The sequence below is a fragment of the Bicyclus anynana genome, chromosome 9 (genome assembly GCF_947172395.1).
Source record: "Bicyclus anynana chromosome 9, ilBicAnyn1.1, whole genome shotgun sequence".
NCBI classification, from domain to species: domain Eukaryota; kingdom Metazoa; phylum Arthropoda; class Insecta; order Lepidoptera; family Nymphalidae; genus Bicyclus; species Bicyclus anynana.
This window is the reverse complement of record NC_069091.1, coordinates 8,555,422-8,577,761: the sequence shown is the minus strand read 5'-3', so window position 1 is coordinate 8,577,761 and position 22,340 is coordinate 8,555,422. Positions and strand designations below refer to the sequence as shown.

General features: G+C 34.0%; 5 protein-coding genes across 6 annotated transcripts in view; 2 read left to right on the top strand and 3 right to left on the bottom strand.

Moving 5' to 3' along the window:
* LOC112045111 (uncharacterized) overlaps positions 1–3,336 on the bottom strand; it is a 132,151-nt gene extending 128,815 nt beyond the window's left edge. Inside the window, exon 1 of the mRNA XM_024081192.2 lies at positions 3,097–3,336. Coding sequence (XP_023936960.2) covers positions 3,097–3,126 — 30 coding nt within the window. The 5' untranslated portion in view covers positions 3,127–3,336. The remainder of the gene's footprint in view (positions 1–3,096) is intronic.
* Positions 3,337–5,741: 2,405 nt separating this feature from the next.
* On the top strand, positions 5,742–10,520 carry LOC112045101 (palmitoyltransferase ZDHHC23). The gene is made up of 6 exons (XM_052883559.1): positions 5,742–6,126; positions 6,831–7,040; positions 7,310–7,387; positions 8,727–8,903; positions 9,611–9,714; positions 10,097–10,520. The coding sequence occupies exons 1-6, from the start codon at positions 5,933–5,935 to the stop codon at positions 10,135–10,137; spliced, it is 804 nt and encodes a 267-aa protein (XP_052739519.1). The 5' UTR covers positions 5,742–5,932; the 3' UTR covers positions 10,138–10,520.
* A 144-nt stretch (positions 10,521–10,664) lies between these two features.
* LOC112045243 (trichohyalin) lies at positions 10,665–17,074 on the bottom strand. Of its 2 annotated transcripts, XM_024081355.2 has the most exons (9): positions 16,478–17,074; positions 15,837–16,050; positions 15,226–15,275; positions 13,791–14,780; positions 13,491–13,711; positions 13,225–13,370; positions 12,286–12,669; positions 11,870–12,024; positions 10,665–11,378 (listed from the first exon to the last, which is right to left on the bottom strand). In XM_024081355.2, the coding sequence occupies exons 2-9, from the start codon at positions 15,987–15,989 to the stop codon at positions 11,237–11,239; spliced, it is 2,241 nt and encodes a 746-aa protein (XP_023937123.2). In that variant the 5' UTR covers positions 15,990–16,050; positions 16,478–17,074; the 3' UTR covers positions 10,665–11,236. The 2 variants fall into 2 exon arrangements, with proteins under 2 accessions (XP_023937123.2, XP_023937131.2); XM_024081363.2 differs by having other exon boundaries at positions 15,837–17,074.
* Positions 17,075–17,233: 159 nt separating this feature from the next.
* LOC112045094 (post-GPI attachment to proteins factor 2) lies at positions 17,234–18,526 on the top strand. The gene is made up of 3 exons (XM_024081168.2): positions 17,234–17,783; positions 17,992–18,210; positions 18,290–18,526. Exons 1-3 carry the CDS (start codon positions 17,372–17,374, stop codon positions 18,415–18,417), a joined length of 759 nt encoding a protein of 252 aa, XP_023936936.2. The 5' UTR covers positions 17,234–17,371; the 3' UTR covers positions 18,418–18,526.
* A 972-nt stretch (positions 18,527–19,498) lies between these two features.
* Positions 19,499–22,306, bottom strand: LOC112045086 (L-2-hydroxyglutarate dehydrogenase, mitochondrial). Its single transcript, XM_024081155.2, has 4 exons — positions 22,005–22,306; positions 20,787–21,659; positions 20,493–20,713; positions 19,499–19,939 (listed from the first exon to the last, which is right to left on the bottom strand). Exons 1-4 carry the CDS (start codon positions 22,118–22,120, stop codon positions 19,779–19,781), a joined length of 1,371 nt encoding a protein of 456 aa, XP_023936923.2. The 5' UTR covers positions 22,121–22,306; the 3' UTR covers positions 19,499–19,778.
* Positions 22,307–22,340: the final 34 nt, after the last annotated feature.

Below are 22,340 nucleotides of genomic sequence, written 5' to 3'. Positions count from 1 at the left end.
ATGATGTTATTGAACTTTTGATTTTTTGCAACAAAGTTGGAGATGTATTTGATATTTATAGAGTAAGCGATGAGTAACCCAGCAAAGTGAACGATCTGCTTCACAAAGAGAAGAGTTGTCCGAGCAACTTCACTTTTTTTTGTCCAATTATTCCATCTTACGTCATTTATATAAATATACACGTATTACACACACTTTAATGGGAAAGTAGAATACGTATAACTTTAAGCGACTTTATGTTTCTGGGGATTTAAAGACTCTAGAAGTGAGAACTTACGTATTTTTTTGAACACAATAAGTATAATTATTAATTATTATTAAATTAGTATTTCATCTATACTTATAATAAATCTGTAGAGAGTTCAATTCTGTACATTAAATATATTTCCAAAATAACTATCAGGGGGTGATTAGTGATCGATACTGATGCCAAAAATGCAATCAGTAAAATTTTTGTCTGTCTGTCTGCCTGTATGTTCGTTATAGAAACAAAAACTACTTGACGGATTTTTAGGAAACTTGGTACAATTATTGTTCTTTATACTCCTGTGCAGGTTATAGTATATTTTTCATCACGCTACGATAAATAGGAGCAGAGCAATGAAGGGAAATGTTGTGAAACCGGGAGAAGTTACTTCATTTTTTAAGCTTCCGTCGTGTATGCAGCCTTAATGGGTAGGGTAGGGTAGGGGTAGTTCACGGTAGGGTAGAGGTAGTCGAAAGTTTACATCGACTTTCACGCGGACGATGTCGCGGGCGTCCGCTAGTTTTAAATATACATTTAGCAATAGATCAAAAAACACTAATCTGTCTTACCAATAACTTAACAGACACGTCAACAGAGAAATTAATTCATTATTATCATTGTTATGGAAAGTGTTCAAGAATAAAAGGCAATTAGAAAAACGTTTTGACTAAACAAGTATATCGATCTGTTAAATCATTATCTTCAGTAGTTCTTAGATAAGATCCTCAGAATCTTTTGGGCATAGTAAAATACCAATACCACAGTAAATACAATAAGAATTTATGATAATCATTTTGACTGATAAGCGAAGGAAGATTTTAATACTATTTTAGATTTTATAAAAGAGAATTATGTCACTAGTGCATCAAAACTGATACGGTCAAAAACGGCTAATTGTCTTAAGTATTTTCATTGAGTCGCATAGTAAAGAACGAAAGTTTTATAAATAAATAATACTGATAACTGATAACTCGTGGCATTTCGACAACAATATTGTTAAAGTAATTCGCAAGTAGTATTTATTATTTTCAAATGTAGACAATGGATTGTTCCCAAATGCTAATATTATAAAGTGATTCCTTGTTCCTTTACTTCCATTGTTGGGTGCCTACATTCAAGGAAGGGGTAGTGAATCACCATTTCTTAAATAGCTTAGCTTCTCAAAATGAACTTTATTATGTGTTTCTTCGTTTTGTTTTACACTAATTACATTGTCCATTAGATATTGCCTTACTTTGTATAATTAAGATGTTTACATGAAAAAACACTAAGAATTTTGTTGAACCAAGACCACTAAGATTTTAGATAACATCTTTGTGTTTTTCTTTCACTGCTCTTCTTATTTAAAAACAAATTTATATTGGTCCTAATAGCCAATATAATTAGATATCTACGTAAAATTACTGTTATTATGATAAGGATGATTTACTGTTATCTTGCACTAATATGTGTGCGCTCTGATGATGGACTCAATCTTTTAGAGGAATATACAATTACAATTCTATTTAATTTTTTGCAGGATCTCAATACATGTAATGATGTCATGTAATTTGTTTAAAAGAGTTCGACGACCCCGACCGTAAGCCTTGGGAAAAAATTGATCGACTAGGCTAAGCCTTTCGGAGTACTTACGTACCTACGTAAATCTGTACTGAAATCGATAGAAAGTAATTTATGGAAATGTTAATTAAAACTATCAAAATTTTGTTATTTCGTAGACGTAGATTGATTTCATATTTTCATAAATACCGCGGGAACCATTGATTTTTTCGAGATATTAAAGCCTACATGCAGTTGCTCAATAATTTCTTCAATCTGTCACTGAAAATCTCATAAAAATTCGTTCGTTCGTTCGCCGTTCCAAAAATTAGCCCGTAAAAACAGACAGACAGACAAAAATTTTAAAATCCTTTGATTTTGTTTTGTTATCGTATTAATAATTACTCGTCTAAGCGCTTGAGAAACCACAGTTATTTTAAATGACAGTCAAACAATTCAATTTTATATGAAAATAATTATTATGTAAGGTTTGTTATCAACACATATTCGGCTCACGGCCGAGTTCGAGTCTCCTCTCAGAATAAGAAGGGTTAGGCCAAATAGGCCAAATAAATGGCCCAATGCGGATTGACAGACTTCACACACGCAGAGAATTAAGATAATTCTCAGGTAGGTATGCAGGTTTCCTCACGGTGTTTTTCCTTCACCTTATACCTATTTAATTTCTTATAGACACGTTTTATTTAATTTCTTAAAATGCACATATCTGAAAAGTTGGAGGTGCTTGCCCCGGACCAGTTTCAAACCTATGCTCACACTAACTATGTAAGCTTCCTAATAAAATGCGGGTAGGTTATTAAATAATTATAACTGTTGAATTTACATAATTATTCGCTACTATTAGAAAGATCTGAGGAAGATATTGAGTAACTGCGGTTGACGTCTTTTGTTTCTTATATGTAATGTTAGTATTACATATTGGATGAAAGGTTCGTTATTGAAAATAAAACTAAATGTTTCATTCATATTCGTATTTCAACTGTCTCTGACAATAAAAACAATGTCCGTTTTAAATTACTAAATAAATTGGTCTGTCCCTTAATTACGTAAAACCGTTCAACATTTTATTGCGTGAAAAATGTAAGAAACCTTTGCAAACGATATTCGCTGAGTCTGTTAACTAACACGGTTTGTTAGTTCTGATAAGATTAAACCAACTTTACAATGTTTCACAACCGAAAAATTTCATTATAAGTAAATTGAATAACGTCCTTGGCCATGATTTTGGAACTACCTGCAATTGCTGAAACGCAAAAACGTATCTTTTAACATGCTGCAGCGAGACTCACCTTCGACATATCGTTAAGCCTTGACACCATACGAGCACAACAAAATCGCCATGATTTCACTAATTTACCATCGATTGACTGGTGAGTATTATTGTATCGAACAATGGTCGACGCGGAAAATTCGTATCACATTTTCGAGACGCCGTTTCGCGGCGAAGGCCCGATCAATACTGGATTTGTCGTTGCCGGCGAATATGGTGAAAAATATAGGCTATTCTCTACAGCGATGTTACGCGTGCGCGCGCAAACTGTTGTTGACTGACAGGCGCATGTGTGCGTTGGGCTCGGATGGCACGACCGGCGACCGGCGACCGGCGACGGCCCGGCCTGAGCATAGGCGTTTAAAGCGGGTGGGCCGGGTGGGCCGGGCCCACCCAAGAATGGTCCAGTGCCCACCCTAGAATACTGGGCTACTGATTTGAAATTCTATGATAGACGCGGAAATACTAATAATTTTTACACAAAATATCATTTAATGTATCAAATAATAACCATTACAACTTATAATAAAGAAAAACCTATCATAAAGATTTTGAAAAATATATTAAGACCTTTTCGGATACCTACCCTAGATACAAAGAAAAAATAATAAAATAAGTCGACTCGTATCAGAGTTCTGCGTCCACAAATATTGTTAACGATATTGAGTGTCGACTCTGTTCAGTAATATGTGGGCGTACTGGGCCTACCCCAGGCCCACCCCAGAAAGTAATCCTAGATACGCCAATGGGCCTGAGGCTGGCGACACAGGCAGGGCACCGGAGCGGACCGTGCGAGGCCACAAAGGCACAAACGCGAACGCTAATTGCGAGATAAAAGCTGAATGCATTGCAATCTCGAATGTAATGCATGACGTATCGCGCTACCATTGTATGTTATATCTGCAACCCTTTGAACCAGCAGAATTGATTGATCGTGTGTCGGCTCATAGAATATGAATGCCCCAATTAATTGCTGCAAAGCGAGATGCTATGAACCACAGAATGAATTATATTTAACATAGATACTCTTATCGTCATGATAAACGCCGAAAGAGTTTCTACTTATATCATCATTATCAACTCATATTCGGCTCACTGCTGAGCTCGAGTCTCCTCTCAGAATTAGAGGGGTCGGGCCAATAGTCCACCACGCTGGCCCAATGCGGATTGGCAGACTTTACGCACGCAGAGAATTAGAAGTGTTTCCTTCACCATTTGAGACACGTGATATTTAATTTCTTAAAATGCACACAGCTGAAAAGTTGGAGGTGCATGCCCTGGACCGGATTCGAACCCATATCCTCCGGAATCGGAGGCAGAGGTAATATCCACTGGGCTCTACTTATATACCTAATACAAAAAACTGTATATGCAATGGCGTGCACAAGGTTATTAATTAGGGTAGGCACTATACGTACAAGTTGCAGAAAATGGAAAATATCCAGCCCAATCCAGGTACTGAGTTCTCATGGTAGGCAGATATTTTTAGCATCTATGAAGTACACGCCACGCCACATGACGTATTCTTATCAGCCCATTTTATCGGCCTACAAGCCTCCCTCCAATATGGAGAGGTATTATAACTCTAAAGTATACATCTAAAGTCACCAAATGCGGGTAGACGGGTTTAGGATAATATTTTTACTAACTCTATTAAGTAACTATCAGTACCAGATGTTAATGTTAATAAGTACCGACTGCTTAAGCATAAGAATGTAACATCTCCAACTTCCCACCACCGCTCCGGCAAAATAGTACTAAAGTATTTTTCAGATAGCATGGGTACGGTGACAGACGCATTTATGACGTTCTTATTACGTACATGTTATGCTTAGATGCAGAGGTGTATCTGAACAACGCGCAGCACACATTGGATCCCCAGCAACACTCCAAGAGGCGTTTGGCGACCTGGGCGGCCTGCTAAGCTTCTGGAGCAAGTTCGACTGGCTGGAGTGACGGGGACCAGCACCAAAAGGACCTACGTACATCGGCCAACCCTAGTGGCCAAGTGCGGAAAAGGCCCGGGAAATAGAAGAAGAAAGACGTTCTTATTACGTTAATATTCTCGTTATTGGCGTTTGTTATATATCAAACTTTTGAGTGAAACAAAAGAGTGAAACGAACTTTCAATCGCACCATCCTACATGAATCGAACTGTAAAAGGAAATCTAACCCAGGGCCCCGAGATCCGTAGCCACATAAACTAACTACCATTAAGTATGAATCTCGTTTGTTCCTCCAACGTGGCCTATGGCAGTTTATCATCTTAAACGTAATACCTAGATATTAATTTATTATTATGGAGTCAATAATAAGCCGAAATTGCCTCAAGGTCCTCATTGCGGCACTAATTCCACGTAAGCCTGACACCGCAAAACCAATTAAAAGGTGAATGACTTTTTCCATATAAGTGATAGGCTTGTAAGTAATACAGGGAGAGAGTGTAGCGTGTACTCTTGAAACTTGGGAAAATAAGCTCTGAATATAAAATAATAATCAAAGGAAACACAATTTTAGTTTTATTAAAAGAAGAAGGCCAAGGAAAAATATTCGCTCATTTTTTTATTCTATATGGCAACTTCTCGTGTCTCATGTCAAAGTGATAACTGTCAACGTGTGATCAAATGTGAAATGTCATTAGTGTCACTGTCAATATCAAATCAAATCAAATCAAAATATTTGTTTTTTTTGCGATACGTACGAATTTGTTTTATTCCGTTTAAATTATGAAAATAATAAATTACAACCATGAAATCATAAAATATAATAAATAACACCAAGAAAATGGTTAATCTATAAAATTGTAAAAAGTAAAATAGACGATATCTTAGAGGAAAGTAAGTTGTATTGCAACAATGATTGCTCAGGAAAATTTGCCATACGGACCGAAAGTGACTAAGAAAGTAGACACTAGTGCTATATTACCGTTTATAATTTTGCCACTGTTGTTGGTTGTTGCTACGATATCTAGATCGGTGACACTGGTGGTCATGATTTTTATTGGAATGGGTGCTATATATGCACAGTCTCGCCCAAGGCAAAAAAACAGGTAAATGTGCCAACGGTCTTTATTTATAAATATTTTGTTCAACGTGATCCGTTGATCTTTATGAGCTTTTTGAACAGCCCACTTCAGGGCGTAGCCACCCACCTTATAGTACAGGGAAAGCTTACAAAAAAAATTTAAGCTCAATATTTCAGAGCCAAGATATTATCCTCTTATGTACACTTTCACTACTAAGTAGTTAACATTTGGTATAGTCTGATGCAAACTTTATGACGGCTCAAAAATTAGCTGTGAGTGTCGCTCCGCGCAAGTAGTTCATGAAGTACACTAAAATAAAGACAAGTAAGCTGACTGTATTTTCTTAGGAGTCTTAGGTGTGTGCGAAGTGGCTGGATGAAAAAGGCGAAGGATCATTTGTGGTGGCACACTCTTGAAAAGGTCTATGTCCTGCAATGGACGGACACAGGCTGATCATGAGAATTTAAATGTATTATGACATTAGCAGACGTCCACTACTCTGTTTAAATTCAGTAGGTATATTATAAATCCCACAGGAACCATGAAATTTTTCTGTGATATAAAGTAGTGTAGGATCTTGTCCAAAATCTCATGTATCACGAGTAAAATTCATCTAAATCTGTTCAACAGTAAAGCTGTGAAAAGGTAATAGACAGCCAGACACACTTACTTTGGTATTTATAATAATAGTATGAATGTTTATTATTTAAAACTTTTCTGTTTTACAGGTCTCAATTTTTCTACTCTTGGACATTATCATCAAGTGCTTGCATGTTTCTAGTTTTTGAGCTAGTTGTGCTGAGTTATTTAGAAATAACTCAGCTGGAACACTTTGTGTTTCTACTACTTGTTGGTAGTACATGGTATTTCTTCCATAAAATGAAAGCTGTTGCAGATTTTGAACTTGCCACTGGAACTTCAAAAGGAAAAGAGTACAGGTATGGAAAAGGCAATGTTCTCTGTAAATTTTTTGGAGTTATTTTTTGGGTCTACTAGACATTTTCATGTATGTTTCATATATACTTTAAATCATGTCTAAAGCAACAGAAGAATAGACTTTATTGGAAAGATGGCATTTGTTAAATAGAATCTCAAAATTGTATATGTCAACTAACATACATCAAAGTTAGTGAATTAGCCTGCTAATATAAAGAAAATAACTAATATGATTTGTACCTACTGAAACCTAATCAAAATTTTTTTTTAGCCCAGTACTTACTTCAGACTCATATTATTGCCAAATTTGTCAATTGGAAGTCAATGAGAGGTTCTTTCATTCTATATGGTAAGTACAAGTAAGTGAGCAATAAGAAACACACCCTAAAAGGTTACACAATAACCAAGTAATTGTTTACTTAATAAATAAATATTGTAAATAATGATTATTTCAATAGACAGCAACTGTTGAGTTTTCCCAGCAGAACTGTCAACTGGTAGTAGTCTCTACAAATAATAAAAATTGACATTACAAAAGTGCTTAAAACTGCCTACTTGAAATTAAGAATTTTGATTTTGATACCTCAAAATGGTTCGCAGATGATGTAGTCATCATGGCAGAGACTCTGGATGACCTTAGTACCATGCTCAATGACCTCAGCAGAGTTTCTCAACAGATGGGCCTAAAGATGAACATTGCCAATACGAAAATAATGTGTAATGCTCATGTATCGTCCACCCAGTTACAGTTAAAAACGTTGCACTCGAAATTGTAGACGAATATATATACCTAAGACATATGGTCCAGTTAAGTAGATGTTAGGAGTATCTCTGCGTGATTGAATCAGAAAGGAAGAGATCTGCAGAAGAACCAAAGTCACCGACATAGCTCAACGACTCGCGAAGCTGAATAGCGACCGCGCACTAGAAAGCGCAGTGTTAGTCGACCCCCCCACCAGGTGGACTGACGACATCAAGTTAGTCACAGGTATTCGCTGGATGCAGGTGGCTCCAGGCTCAGGATCGTGATGTTTGGAAGTGCCTACAAAAAGCCTATGTCCTGCAGTGGACTTCCCTTGGCTGATATGATGATGATGATGATGACAGGATGACACTGCTTCAGTCTGTTTTTGCTGCTGTTTTTGATTTCTACAGTTCTACATATAACTGACGAATCAGACGAGCTTTGCATGTCTTGTCAATTTAAATTAATTATTCAGTATTAATATTCAATACATACATTAAATGAAATTGAAGTGTATTAATTACAAGATAAACATATACGAGCCTTTTTAAAATTCTTGTCTCAAGGCTAAGCTCTGGAATGGCTATAAATTATCAATTTAATAAATAATTGGCAGTTTAATGGAATTTTCACAAGAAAAGGTAGAGGGTTATTGAGCAGCACATTGACTACTTCTTGTCCTGTAAAAAAACCGTATTTCAACGCTATAGCTATAGCATGTGTCACTATAGCTTGGAAAATTCGTTCGTAACACTCCCGATGGTCCGCGGGGGCCGGGGGCGATGCCCCACGCGCACGACTTTGTACCCGCGCAGTCCTTCCCCTCCCGTCGCCCGCAGATCATGGGAGTGTAATCAACTAACTTGCCAAGCTATAATAGTAAGTACAGGTTTTTTTTTTAAGTAAAGTCTGCTAGCCTAATGCATTTTTAATTTAATTACAGGTGGGACTGTTGTATTCTAAGACCAAATTATAGTTATTTTTTGGCGGGCCAAGTGTTTGCTTTTGCAACATTATTATATGGCACTAACTTGGGTCTGACTACTATATGTCAACCGTTTGTTCTTTACGACAATATACTTTTGCCTGAGGACTGCACCGATGTGTATTATGATTTTAAGTAAGTAATTTCACAACCTTTATAAAATTACTATTTGAAAAGGAGACAATTTTCATGTTTTTTTTCAACCCTACTATATTTTAAATTAAATTAAATTTGACGGCCTCCGTGGCGCAGTGGTATGCGCGGTGGATTTACAAAACGGAGGTCCTGGGTTCGATCCCCGGCTGACGTACCGCCATCACTTATCTTAGACTGCATCATCACTTACCATCAGGTGAGATTGTAGTCAAGGGCTAACTTGTAAAGAATTAAAAAAAAAAAAACAATTTTCATGTTTTTTCAACCCTACTATAAAAAACAACTGGACAAATGTGAGTTGTCCACCGAGGGTTCCTTACGTAGTATCATTATAAATACACAGTTCTAGATTCCCGCATTTCCCGCATTTCAGAGACCCTTGTTTTAAGATTTAATTACAATAGTATAGTTATGAGTTTTTTTTATACCTACTTGTTGTCTATGTCGATGTTACTTGGCAAATTTCATAGTTCTAGGTTAAATACGTCCCTTAAGAGTGTCGAAATATATGCGTTTTACAATTAATAAAAAAATACAACTACTATTACTACTACAACTAAATAGGACTATTGACCTGAGTATAAGGCTTTACTTGATACCTCTCGACGTCTATATTGTAAATATTCAATTATTGACTTAACAATATTAAGTTATACTTACAGTTTAATATATAATTTTTTTTTCAGCCTCGCAATAAGTTTTGTAGCCTGTGTCTATGGCCTGGGTTACTTTTTAGTCACCGCATTAGTGTTATTAAGGCAGCTTCTCATTTACATTCCAAAATATAGTGGTAAGTTGGTGCAATTATTCTTTCGTTTATCATATTATGTGAACTGATAGAGTGCATGCAAGATAAGTCCGCGCCTTAGACTATATTATAGTGTCTCATGGTCCTCTTTCGATTCTTTTTCTACAAACGCTGACGAAAAACTAGAAAATGTAAAAGAGTGACATATACAACAGATAGGTTGATCACACCTAACCCCTGTCATTCTGAGAGGAGATCCGTGCTCAATAGTGAGCCGAATAACGGTTGATTATAATGATGATAACGAAAACATAATTCTTAAACACTTTTTGAAATTAATTAACTTATTAGTTAAAAATATCTTGAGTGGTATTTGAAGAGAAAAAATTGTACGCTAATCTTTATGTAATTATTTATATTTCAGAACCAAAATGGAGGAAAATAGTAAACGTTTTAACAGTTTAACTGTAAAATTGAAGTTATATTTATTTTGTAGTTAGGAAACATAATGAAGTAGGTATTCAAGTTGGTGAAATATATTTTTCTTATTTCAAAGTAGTCAAAATCGATATATTTATTTTAAGTTATTAAAGGTATTATTTAGTTTTTAAGATCTTTTTAATCATTTTTAAGAGAGGTTTAATTTTAACCATAATACCTACCTATTGATTATGAATATTTAACATTTCCAAAATGAAGTAAGTACTTATACACTTTTAAAACCAGTTTCTTATTTACATGTTTTATGTAGATCACTATAATAAATTAAGTTATATTTTGGATTAATAAATTTCAAAAATTAAATTACAAGTTAAGCTTTTTCAAACAATAAAACACGTGATTCTCAATTTTCTTTTATTTAACTTGCCCTTATAACTGCAAATCTTACAGTTAACGCCGAACGAGTAACGACTGAGGCTAGATTATAAATAACATATTTCATTTAGAGGACAATGCATGGTTATAATAACGGATTTTAAACTTTATGACGTCTCGGAACAGCGCAAAATTTCAGATAGAGTCCTTTTCAGGAAAAAAGTCCCGCGGCTAAAGCGCCTTACACAAATGACAATACGAGCGTCGCGTCTGGATGACTTTTTTCATGAAAGGGACTTTATCAATGGGAACGTCTTGATTTTAGGTGTACCTACCTAATTTATGCACGCGATACTAGCAGCTAACTTCCGAAATGTCATAAAGTTTCCCAGGCCGATCGATGCTTACCAAACCTTTGTAGCCGCAATAGCTCAACGGTAGGAGAGGTCGGACTCATTACCGAAGCGTGGTGGTTCGAACCCCGCCCCGTTGGTCTATTGTCGTACCCACTCCAAGGACAGTGTTACCGACTAGTTGGAGAGGAATGAGAATATTGGTCATATTATAAAAGATATGGCAAATATTCTTTAAAAAAAAAAACCTATGGTCATCTCTTAACACAAGGCTGCGCAATGTACAAAAACATATCAATAAGGGCTAATATACTCGCGAAGTAAGGCGAGCGGTATTTGCGAAAACCCTCGTAAATTTTCCAGAATGCCCTAAAATCTTATTTACTACAATTAAGCTAGTCCTCGGGTGGTTTATAATCTGGCACAACCAATAACACTTTCTGCCTCCACTTTAGCTTTCTGGCATCTTGTTCTCTCTTCAACGCGTTAAGAGCAGGTAGAGACCGCCAACAGGTAAAAGTTTTGAATAAAATATTGCTGGAAATAAAACAGAACTTTTTATTGTGTATCATCGTATATTGCAGTGGATCATCTGCCTTGGATTCGGAGGGCGTTGGTTCGAATCCGGTCCGGGCATGCACCTCTAGTTTTTCAGTCAAGTGTATTTTTAAGAAATTAAATATCACATGTCTCAAACGGTGAAGGAAAAGCATTGTGAGGAAACCTGCATATCTGAGAATTTGCTTAATTCTCTGCTTGTGTGAAGTCTGCCAATCCGCAATGGGCCAGCGTGGTGGACTATTGACCTAACCTCTCTCATTCTGAGAGGAGAATCGTTGTCAGTTATTGAGCTGAAAATGGGTTGCTAATGATGTCATATAACCACGGCTTTGCTCTCGTTTACTAGAAGTGATTGTCAATCATTTAAGTCTACCATATTGTAAATTGTTTTACCAATAAAAAAAATTTTTTTGAAAATAACTGAAAGTAGTATAGATAGGTTTATTAGAAACTCCTTAGATATTTACCTGTTATAATACAATGTTGCTTTTACTACTTTGATTTCCAACTCTTGCTTGATAATTTCAATACCTTTACGGAATTTTGTGAACACTACTTGTGTTACGTACAAATCATAATAGTCCTCTGCTACTTGTTTTTTTAACACAAATTCGTGATGATTCTGTAAGAACAGATAAGTACTCGCATAACAAAAATAGCTTTATGAATTGTATTTTGAGATAGTATTGCGTTTCTTTAAAGATTAATTCGTGGATTTGAACAATCAAAAACGGGTTAATATTAAGAACCGCTACTTTCACAAAAACCTTTCATTTACTAAAGTTGTACGAAGACTCCTCTATCAGTACTTCATACGACTAAAGTCAGTAGACCTTTATATAAATGTGACTTTGAAATAAAAGTATATACAACAATACAATACCTTTTTCAAGCTGTTAAATGTTTTACTTAAAAGCTTTTTTCTGTAAAAATCATCTGCTTTGAAATTTCTTTCAAACCACATATCTTCTGTATACCACATCCAGTTTAAAAATGTATTCTTAAGCGTTTGAAATCTACAATGCGCTTTAGCTTTTTGCATATTATCACGTTTTATTTCTAGCAGTTTTCTTAAAGGCTTGATGCCGTATTTGACCATAAGATTTTTCTCATAGTGCAAATCAGCCATAACTATCAAGGCTCTTAATCTCTCGGCGTGCTGTTTTTTTCTAATGCTTTCTACCTTTTCTCTTTTTCTTTTTTCTTTTAAGTCTCTTAATCTCTTTAACTTCTCTTCTTTGTCCATTTCTGTTTTAGCAAGTTCCGCCTAAAAAGAAACGATTATTGCTTTACATTTACATTGAATTGAAATAATTGAGTAGCAAAATTGGGTCCACGAAAACCTACTGGTTTTACTGGTTAAATTATTATCAGCAAATCTATACATATAAAAATGAATTGCTGTTCGTTAGTCTCGCTAAAACTCGTTACTCGAGAACGGCTTAACGGATTTATCTTATCTTGGTCTTGAAATGTTCGTGGAGGTATAGGGAAGGTTTAAAAGGTGAGAAAAATCAAATTAATAATTCAATTTAAAAACTGCCCTTTTCTATTTCCCATACAAACGTTTAAGAGTCAAGCGGTAGGGGTAGGGTAGGGGTAGAGGTATAGAAGGGTAGAGCATAAGTGCACTTATGTCAAAACGAAGCTTGACCGGGTCCGCTAGTGAAATATAAAAGTAACACTTGGTATTCTTAACAGATGCATTTGTAATAGGTAAAATGTGAAATCAAGTAAATCTTTTGAAATTTATACACATAGATATCTACTACAAAAATAGTAGTAGATATCTATGTGTATTAATGAAGGTATTTCTACTTACTTGTTGCTTTAATCGTATCCGTTCTTCTTCCATTTGCTTTCTCCTTTCACGTATGATTGCATGTTTCTCTTCTCTCTGTCTAGCTCTAGCTTCCATTCGTTGCAGAAATTGCGGTACTTTTAAGCAATGGAGAACGAGTGATGGTTCTAAAACATAAACCACAACAAAAATCGTATAATCAAGGTAAGCACATCTTTATGAAAGCTATCTCTAGAAAGGCTTTTCAAACAACTTGAATTCAATAAACTTTTATAAAATGTATCTACCTTCTAATTCTTTTAATTTAAGCTCGTTAGTTAAACACTTAATTTTCGGCTTCAAATGTTTATCGATGTCGTAATACGCCTTACGTATATCTTCTCTCATAGTATCTAGAGATTGGCGAGATGCTTCGACTATTTTGTTATATTTTAATTGTTCTATAACTTTATTTTGCTCCTCCAACTTAGCTTTTTGTAACGCAATAATGTGCTTTTGTAGTTTGTACCTTAAACATAAAATAGATTTTAGTAAAATTTGGCTTCTATCGAATTTTGTCCTTAAATAGTAAGGCTATTTAATAATACCTGTGTCGATATGAATTATAGTCTCGTACAAGATACAGTGATTTTCGCTCTGGTTCCGTAGCAGAAGTTGTGTTGCTCTTTTTTTTAGCGAGTTTATCAAAAAATACATTAAGAGTTTCCTGCCTTTGTTGTAATATATCATTTTCTCTATTCTTCTTCACGAATAATTTCCATAGAATAACATATTTTTTAATAATATACTTTTCACGAAGAGTTCTATGAACGATAGGTTGTATATTCAGTAATTTTTCTAATTCACCGATTTCAGTTTCATCTAATAATTCATATCTCTTTTTTGTTGAATCCTTCACGTCTATATTGAAATTACCGATATTGTCATCAAGCGCTTCACCTTCAGTGCCTTGAGGTTCATCTGGTTCATTAGTTTCATGGACAGTAGAATGAATCGTCATCATTATCAAAAGTGACTGTAAATCATTTTTATATTCATTATTATATGAAGACATTAAATCAGAGCATATTCCGTTCTCCTTTTTAATAGTTTTATTTTCATCACAAGAACTATTAAGTGCTGCCGGCGGTGAAGATCTATGGTTAAGGCTAACTTTAGTGATTGCTTTGATTTCCGAATAATCATTACTGACGATTCCTGAAATTTTATCATCTTTTTTATCAATATTTTTAATGCTTTTCTTTGAGTGATTATTGTCCATTTGTAAAATATCGCATTTATCCTTCTTTATTAATTTGAATTCACTATCGTTTTCTATTATTAAATTTACTTGATCATCGACCGGATTACTTGTGCATAGCACAATGTCTTCTTCTATTAAATTATTATCGTCAATATTCAGCACAGCTTTATCACGATATACATTCTTGTATGTTCGGAAATATCTGTTTTGGTTAATACGATCTACATCTTTTAGCATACATTGGTTTTGTAAATTTTTATTTTGAAAATAAGCACGTAATTTTACTATTTCCTTTCTAGTCTTATAGCAGTTCTTTGTCTTCGAGATGTTTTTTCTAAAAGAAAATTTAGAATATTTTAGTGTCTCTACTTCTTAAATTGAGCCTCTATAGGTACTTCTTTTTCATTGTTGAAATAAATATTTAATGAAAAATCAAAATTAATTCTGTTACTAATTATTCCTTAGTAGGTAGGTACCAATATGTAATATAAAAAATATAGACTAAAGTCCTTTTCATGAAAGAAGTCCCCCAGAAACGGCGCTAATATCATAAATCAAAATGGAGCTCATTGTCCTTTGGTAATGGCGGTCATAATGTCATTTGTGTAAGGCGCTGTCAATTGCAGTACAGGTTTTATTTTTTACAGTTACAATTAAGTCATCATCATTATTCTGTTTCATTGATCTGGTCAAGCTATATATAAAGATAAGAACCGTAGTGCAGAAAATAAAATATGATAAGTTTATAGAAAATATGTGGTTAAGAGTTAGGTACCTACTTTTGACAATTGGTGCGCACTGTAACACCATGACTGTGAGTATCTTTTACCTGGCGACAGAGACGAATAAATAAATTTCATTAGAAATTAAATTTCAGGTATCAGGATTATTATTGTACCTATTATATTATGGAGTCATATTACCAGAAGAATGTTGAATGATAAATGAAAGGACACAAGAGGAGAGGTAGGCCAAAGTATAGATGGTTGGAATGTGTGAAAGAGGACATGTATCGAGGGAGTGGATGATGAGTTGACGAGTAATATAGACGAAAGGAGGATATCGACATATTTTGCCGATCCCACTTATCTGGGAATAGCTGACGCCGCGCGGTTTCACCCGCGTGGTTCCCGTTCCCGTAGAAATAGGATATAAAATATAGCCTATAGCCTTCCTCGATAAATGGGCTATCTAACACTGAAAGAATTTTTCAAATCGGACATGTAATTTCTGAGATTAGAGCGTTCAATTAAACAAACAAACAAACTCTTCAGCTGTTTATTATTAGAATAGATATGTTAAAGGAGATGATTATGAGTTGTCAGAAACTTCTATTATACATAATTATATGTATAAGTAGGCACTTAAATAGTGTAGGTATATTCCTTACCATGTCTCGCCTTAGCTGCATACGTAAATAAATGTCTTGTGGATTATAATCTGGGGAACACTTTGTTAAATCCTTTTCATCAATCAACTCTTTCTTCCAGATTTCTTCCATACTTTCATTAATAATTATTACTTGATTACTCAGGCACAACATCGATACATTGTACCATTTCTTTCCAATAGGATAGATATTAAGTCCTGCTCGCTTTGCGTTGCTATTGTAATAAACAAATTAGTTGCATGGAAACCAGTAGGTATTAAGTAGGTACATAATCAATAAGTTTAGATTTTACTTTGGCACGTGGTTATTACGCCGTGGAATTAACATTTAAAATCTTTAGATCGGGCGACTGAGGTTGCCTCGATACTTCTGTACTTGTACCTACATATCATGTATTCTGTGCTTTTGTGGAGTAGGTACCTACCTACCTACGAATTCTACGATATGGGTATACAAGTATTCGAGGTAGATGATAGAGCTAGTAGTAGTAGAGTAGCTATTAGAGTTTTTTTAAAGAATAGGATTTTTCCGGAAAGTGGATATGTACTAGGTATCGGTAGCGAAGACTGAAATTTTCTAGTAGGTAACCCGTTCATGTGGTTTTTCAGTCTGAATGTGTTTTTGGCTGAATAGGTACTTACCTACGTTAAAATATTGACGTCCATAAAACTCGTGGATTTTTATGAGGTAACCCGATTTGGTTGTTATATATGATGGTTCCCATCGCCCCTGGTAGGTATGTTCATCTGTTCCCTCATACCTTCTTAATTCATAATCGAATCCTGGACAGCCAGGACTTCTCGGTTAAGTATTCAGCAAAATGTTCTCAACTGTGTTAATTTTTTAAAAAAGGTATAAAGTATAATAATTGAAGTACAAAGAACTTTCTCAATTTTTGTCTACTCTTTAAGGTAGTCATAAGGTGCTAATGACAAAAAAACGTTTGGATGGCTACAGACATTTTACTATTATCGATATCGATCTATGCAGGCTGCAGTGAGTAGCCACGAGTATCGCCTAACACGTGACCAACGACATAATACCTTGCAATCTAAGTATATTTAATTTAGCTTTTTTTAATTGCCATTTCGTATTATTCAACGCTCAAAACGCTTCTTAAAACATTTCTTATGCATAGGATTGGAACGCTCGCTAGAGGAACGGGAAAAAAGCAGTGGTTATTGTAATCGTTAGGATTGCTAAGTGGAGCGTCAGCGTAGCCCATGGTCTCTCTACTCTATGATTATTTCTCTTTCTATTATTAGTCTGTGGTCTGAATTCGTCTGTATCATTTATACAAAAAGCCTCGTGTGTACAGCAATTTTCATTTTAAAAATTAACAACAGCTGATTTTGACATATCGTTGTATTAGGCGTCGTAATTCGTATTGACAGTGACAAAGTGCCAAAATCTAAAATACATTGAAATCTAACCATGGCTAAAAAATATACTGTGTTGATTGATCAATAATTTAGTGCTTTGAATTAAAAGACTAATGAAATAGTTATTGATTTAAGTGTAAATAGTTTAAGTAAATGTATCTACCTCTTCACAATGGGGCCGAGAGGAAATACTTTGTCAAAATATCCGTCAAAAAGTTTGGGCTATTTACCGTTTCACTGCCTCTGTTTGCGTTCATAACATGTATTTTAATAACATTATATAAAGATTATGAGACAGCTAACAATACGCATTGCAAAGTTCCAAATGTCTTCCCATCAATATCAGCTTCCATAGGCAACTTTGAGCCACAGCGCAGTATTTGGAGGACAGCTATTTACGGCCATGCTCCATTAAGGTTTTTCATGATTTATTTAAGATGGAATTATTATAGAAACGTCATAAGCCAAAGTTGTGCCTTTGTAGTAAAATTAGCAGTATTCTTAAATATAATAGAAAATTTATCACTAATAGGATTAACATACTGGACCTCGTCCAAAAATTATCGTAAGTGTAGATAAGAATTGATAATTATTATTAAAATTACACCTCACAAAGATTTCTAATTTCTAACCTAATTTATTTTAACTTTTATCAACAATAACATTTCACAGCTTTATAAGAATTTACAAAACAATTGCTGATTCCTCATTCCCGTTATTAATTTAATCTACTTGTCAACTTTTTGTTCAGCAGTGATTACATTCTTTTTCAGCATTTCATGAAGCATGTTTTAAAACATTCATTGGATGTTCTATATTTTACATGTTTTTTACCTGCATGATGCTCACAAAGTACAGACGGAGAACTACACTGACACATTTGGAAAAATATTCAATTATGTTAAAATGGAGATCTTTTCTTGTAAATGTCGGTTCATTTGCATTTGCTGCTTATTTTTTCTTGAGACATAACAGATTGTGTGAACCATATGGTGAGTGAAGGTTTTAAAAAAATGAATCTGTGATTTGACAAAATTTTTAAATATGTCTAATGAGTATTTTTTTTTCCAGTTTATTCAATGTTTGGATTTTCTGAGTATATTGTGGTTGTCAGCAACATAATGTTTCATATGACAACAGTGTATGACGTCAGAAAGCAATTCATTTATTTTACAAGAAATGGCTTTTTAATTGAATGACTAAGGATTGGTAGTGATATATTTTTGATACAAGATGAGCTTATGAGACATGACATAAATCAAAGACTTAGTAAAACATGATTTTTAATTTCTGAGAGCTACAAAAGTATCAATTTGTATTAAATATTAATTATACCCAGACAATAAACTGATACAAATAACACACTAAACCCATGGCAGTGTGTAAGGCAGACCTACAAGATATTACAAATTTTATCCTGCATTGCAGATTTCTCTTAATATTGTATCTACCTACTGCAGAAAACAGTTTCTCCTTGCAACTTTAATAAGTATAAGATTACCATAATAGTTTTGCTTGAAAGGTCACTTTGAATTACAAAGAAAAAAAAATAACAAATATATTTTGCTAATCTCGGTAAACAATGTGTGGAAAAAAAATCAATTGGTGTTTCCAAACTTAAATGTTAGTTTTTCACACAGAATATCAAAATGAATTTGTTATTTATTGCCCATATTGAACCTCTACAAAGTAATGTCTGCATCTATTCAACAATAAACATCTACTTTGCACTTGCATCATTCACATAATAAAGTTATCTTGGCAATATGTATACACAACATAATAGCAGCTGATTATAACTACTGATACATTATTGTTTACATCTAATGTTACTTACCAAAAATGTAACAACTTAATATTATATTTTGTATTTCCTTTTTAAGTTAACACAACAAACAATAGAACAAAATAACAATATCTATTTGATTCAAGCTTTAACTTAATTTAATAAGTAATAATATAGTAATCAATATTTTTTTACTCACATTTTCATAAAATATAAAACATATTAAAATAAGAAATTTGTGTCTTATGCTTATATTACTATGTATTATTATATAACTTATATACTTATACAATGCTTATACATAATATCAATTTACATTATACAACTGTCCACTAGAATGCCAACGACTCAATGTAAGCACCAATATGCTAATAACAAATGATAAATTATCTATAAGTGATAGTGTGAAATGCAAACAATGCTTAACACAAAACATTTACAATCATATTACAATATCTTTGATTACATAAAAACATCTATTTATCACAGTGCTCGAACTAAAGCTCATTTTATAATATTAATATAAAAAAAATTGTAGTACATTCTAGTACAAAATGTATATTTTTTTATAAAAAAAGTAATTTCCAAAAATATTAAAAAAATAATTTCAATAGTTAGAAAAATAAATCTAGATTAATTATATTGTTTCATATCAGGCAATAGCTTTCGTTTAAAACATAAAACATAGATTACATTTAAAAAATAGACCATAGAGATTTTTGGAAATAACTAACATTTTGGAACAACATTAACAATCCACACAATAAAATCTTACTAGAGCTTGAATTCGTCTTTCATCTTATCTGCTATCATTTTGGCTATGGCCAATGACGATGTAGCTCCAGGAGATGGGGCATTCCTGCAGTGTAATACCCTACTGCCAATGGCACCAGAGCCTGGTTTAGAGTCAAATACGAAGTCTTCAATAAGAGTACCTAAACAGAAAAAAATTCTAGAATTTACATAAATATAGATGATCACTACTTAAACAGTCTGGAATGCTATCTCTACACCAAACGCTTAACTAGAAACCAGTAACTAACAAACTCACACAAACAATTTATATTATTAGTAAGTATAATGCATTATCTGCTATGTTTATACAACATTTCCTACATATCAGATAATAATGTGCTGTGATTATGCAATATAGTATAGGAAAACTAACTAGAAGCTATTATGAGGCATTATCCTTAATGAATAATATCATTATAAGAAATAAAGTGTAATAGGAAATTCTGTGGCAAACTTTACATCATTATTTATGGATGATTATCCCATAGCATTTTCTTAATTAAATTGCCATGCCTTGTTAAGCCTCAAAGTCAAGGGTCCAGACTTAAACCTGATAGATTACACTATAGACTCTCTGCACAAAGGCTTATTATAACTTAGTTATAGTAAACATGAAAAATATTTTTTCTAAAATTAGGAAGGTTCTACTACTAATATTTTTAAGTAATCTGTTAATTTTGATTAATAACTTACCATCTTTCCCCATGGCCTGTGCCCTCACCCCAGCAGGTCCTTTCTCTACATCTCTAGTTGTAATTTCCTGAATATATTTCTGTATTTGCATTACTTGCAATGGCATCAAAACAGATCTTGTCATTTCTTTAAATCCAAACCCAGCATATTTGAATGCCATTTTTCGGAAACCAGAAAATGACAAAATATCTTTGAGCTCCTTCATGTTAACATCACCCCACCTTAAAAAAGATTAAGAATTGAAAAATATTCAATAAGTATTTTACCTAAGAGTTATCCAGAACCAACATTTACCTGTAACCTTCTTTACAAAGTGCTAATATTGCATTAGGGCCTAAAATAACCCGTCCATCTATCCTGGGTGTCACATGAACACCTAAAAATGGGAACCTTGGGTCTGGTACTGGATATATATTAGCTTTGGTGAGATGACTTTTCTCTGGGACTAAAAACAAATACTCCCCCCTAAATGGTATTATTTTAGGCTCTTCAGGACATCCAGTTAAAACTGCAACAGTGTCAGAGTGCAATCCACAGCATGTCAGTACATATTTAGCTTGTATTTTGTTTCCCTTGCCGTCTGTTATGGTTACAGGATGCTCTGAATTTTCAGACTCAGCAAACTTGTTGACTTCAAAGTTAAGATATGTTTTCCCACCACATTTTTCAAAGTCCCTCACATAAGAGTTAGTCACTTCACCCCAATCAACTATGCCAGTGTGAGGAGACCACAATGCTTGCAAACCATTACAATGGGGTTCTAGTTCCTTTATTTCTTTGGCATCTAACATTTTGATGTCTTTTACCCCATTTTTCACACCACGATCATACAATTCCAGAAGTCTAGAAACCTCAGATCTGTCTGTGGCCACAATCAATTTACCACACTTGGAATACTTTATACCTTTCTCATCCAAGTATTTGTATGATAGATTCAAACCTTCAACACATAGCTTTGCTTTCAGTGATCCAGGTTTGTAGTATATCCCTGCATGGATAACTCCACTGTTGTTGCCACTTTGATGAAATGCAAATCTGTTTTCTTTTTCAACAAGGGCAATTTTTAGACTTTGATGCCTTAATAATAATTCTCTTGCTGAAGCAGAGCCAACTATACCACCACCAATTACTACAATATCATATAATGGCTTATTCTCTTGGCTATATCTGAAATAAATATCAAATAAACCAAAGATATATTTTATTTGAAACATCATTAAATAGAAACTGACATGGTGCATCTGCTATAACAATGTTGGCACACAATAGTTGCTGTGTTACGAGGCCTTATATATGTAGCCAGACAATAAAAAAATGAAATGCATGCAAATGAAAATAGCATTTCATTTCCAAGCTTTTTTATCATTTATATATTCATTAACGCTATAATAGAACTTTCCTTTAAGCTTCTGTTTAATAAAACTTATTGAGAGACATGGTTTTATCTGGCAGTTTATTTAAGAAATGTATAAATTACCCTTAAATATGAATTTTATGTAAATTAACACATACCTGCGACAATTATAATAAACTGGTACAACTCTCTGTGGTTGACTAGTGAGAACAGCTGGAACGAACCTTCGGCACTTCACAGTTCCAGCAAACCTAGTCAACTTATATGCAATCATTATTATAACTCGAACTATATGTTGGGTTAAATAAAGTTGCGACGTGCAGTTTCCTGTTACTTGTATACGCCAATCACTAATGAACTATTATTATGGGATAAATTATTTTACAGAAAACTTTTATAGCTCCATAGTCCATACTTTTGAGTATATATATTTAAGACTTCATATAAGTAAGTATATTCACAAAATTCACAAAAATGTTATATTGCTCGAAAAA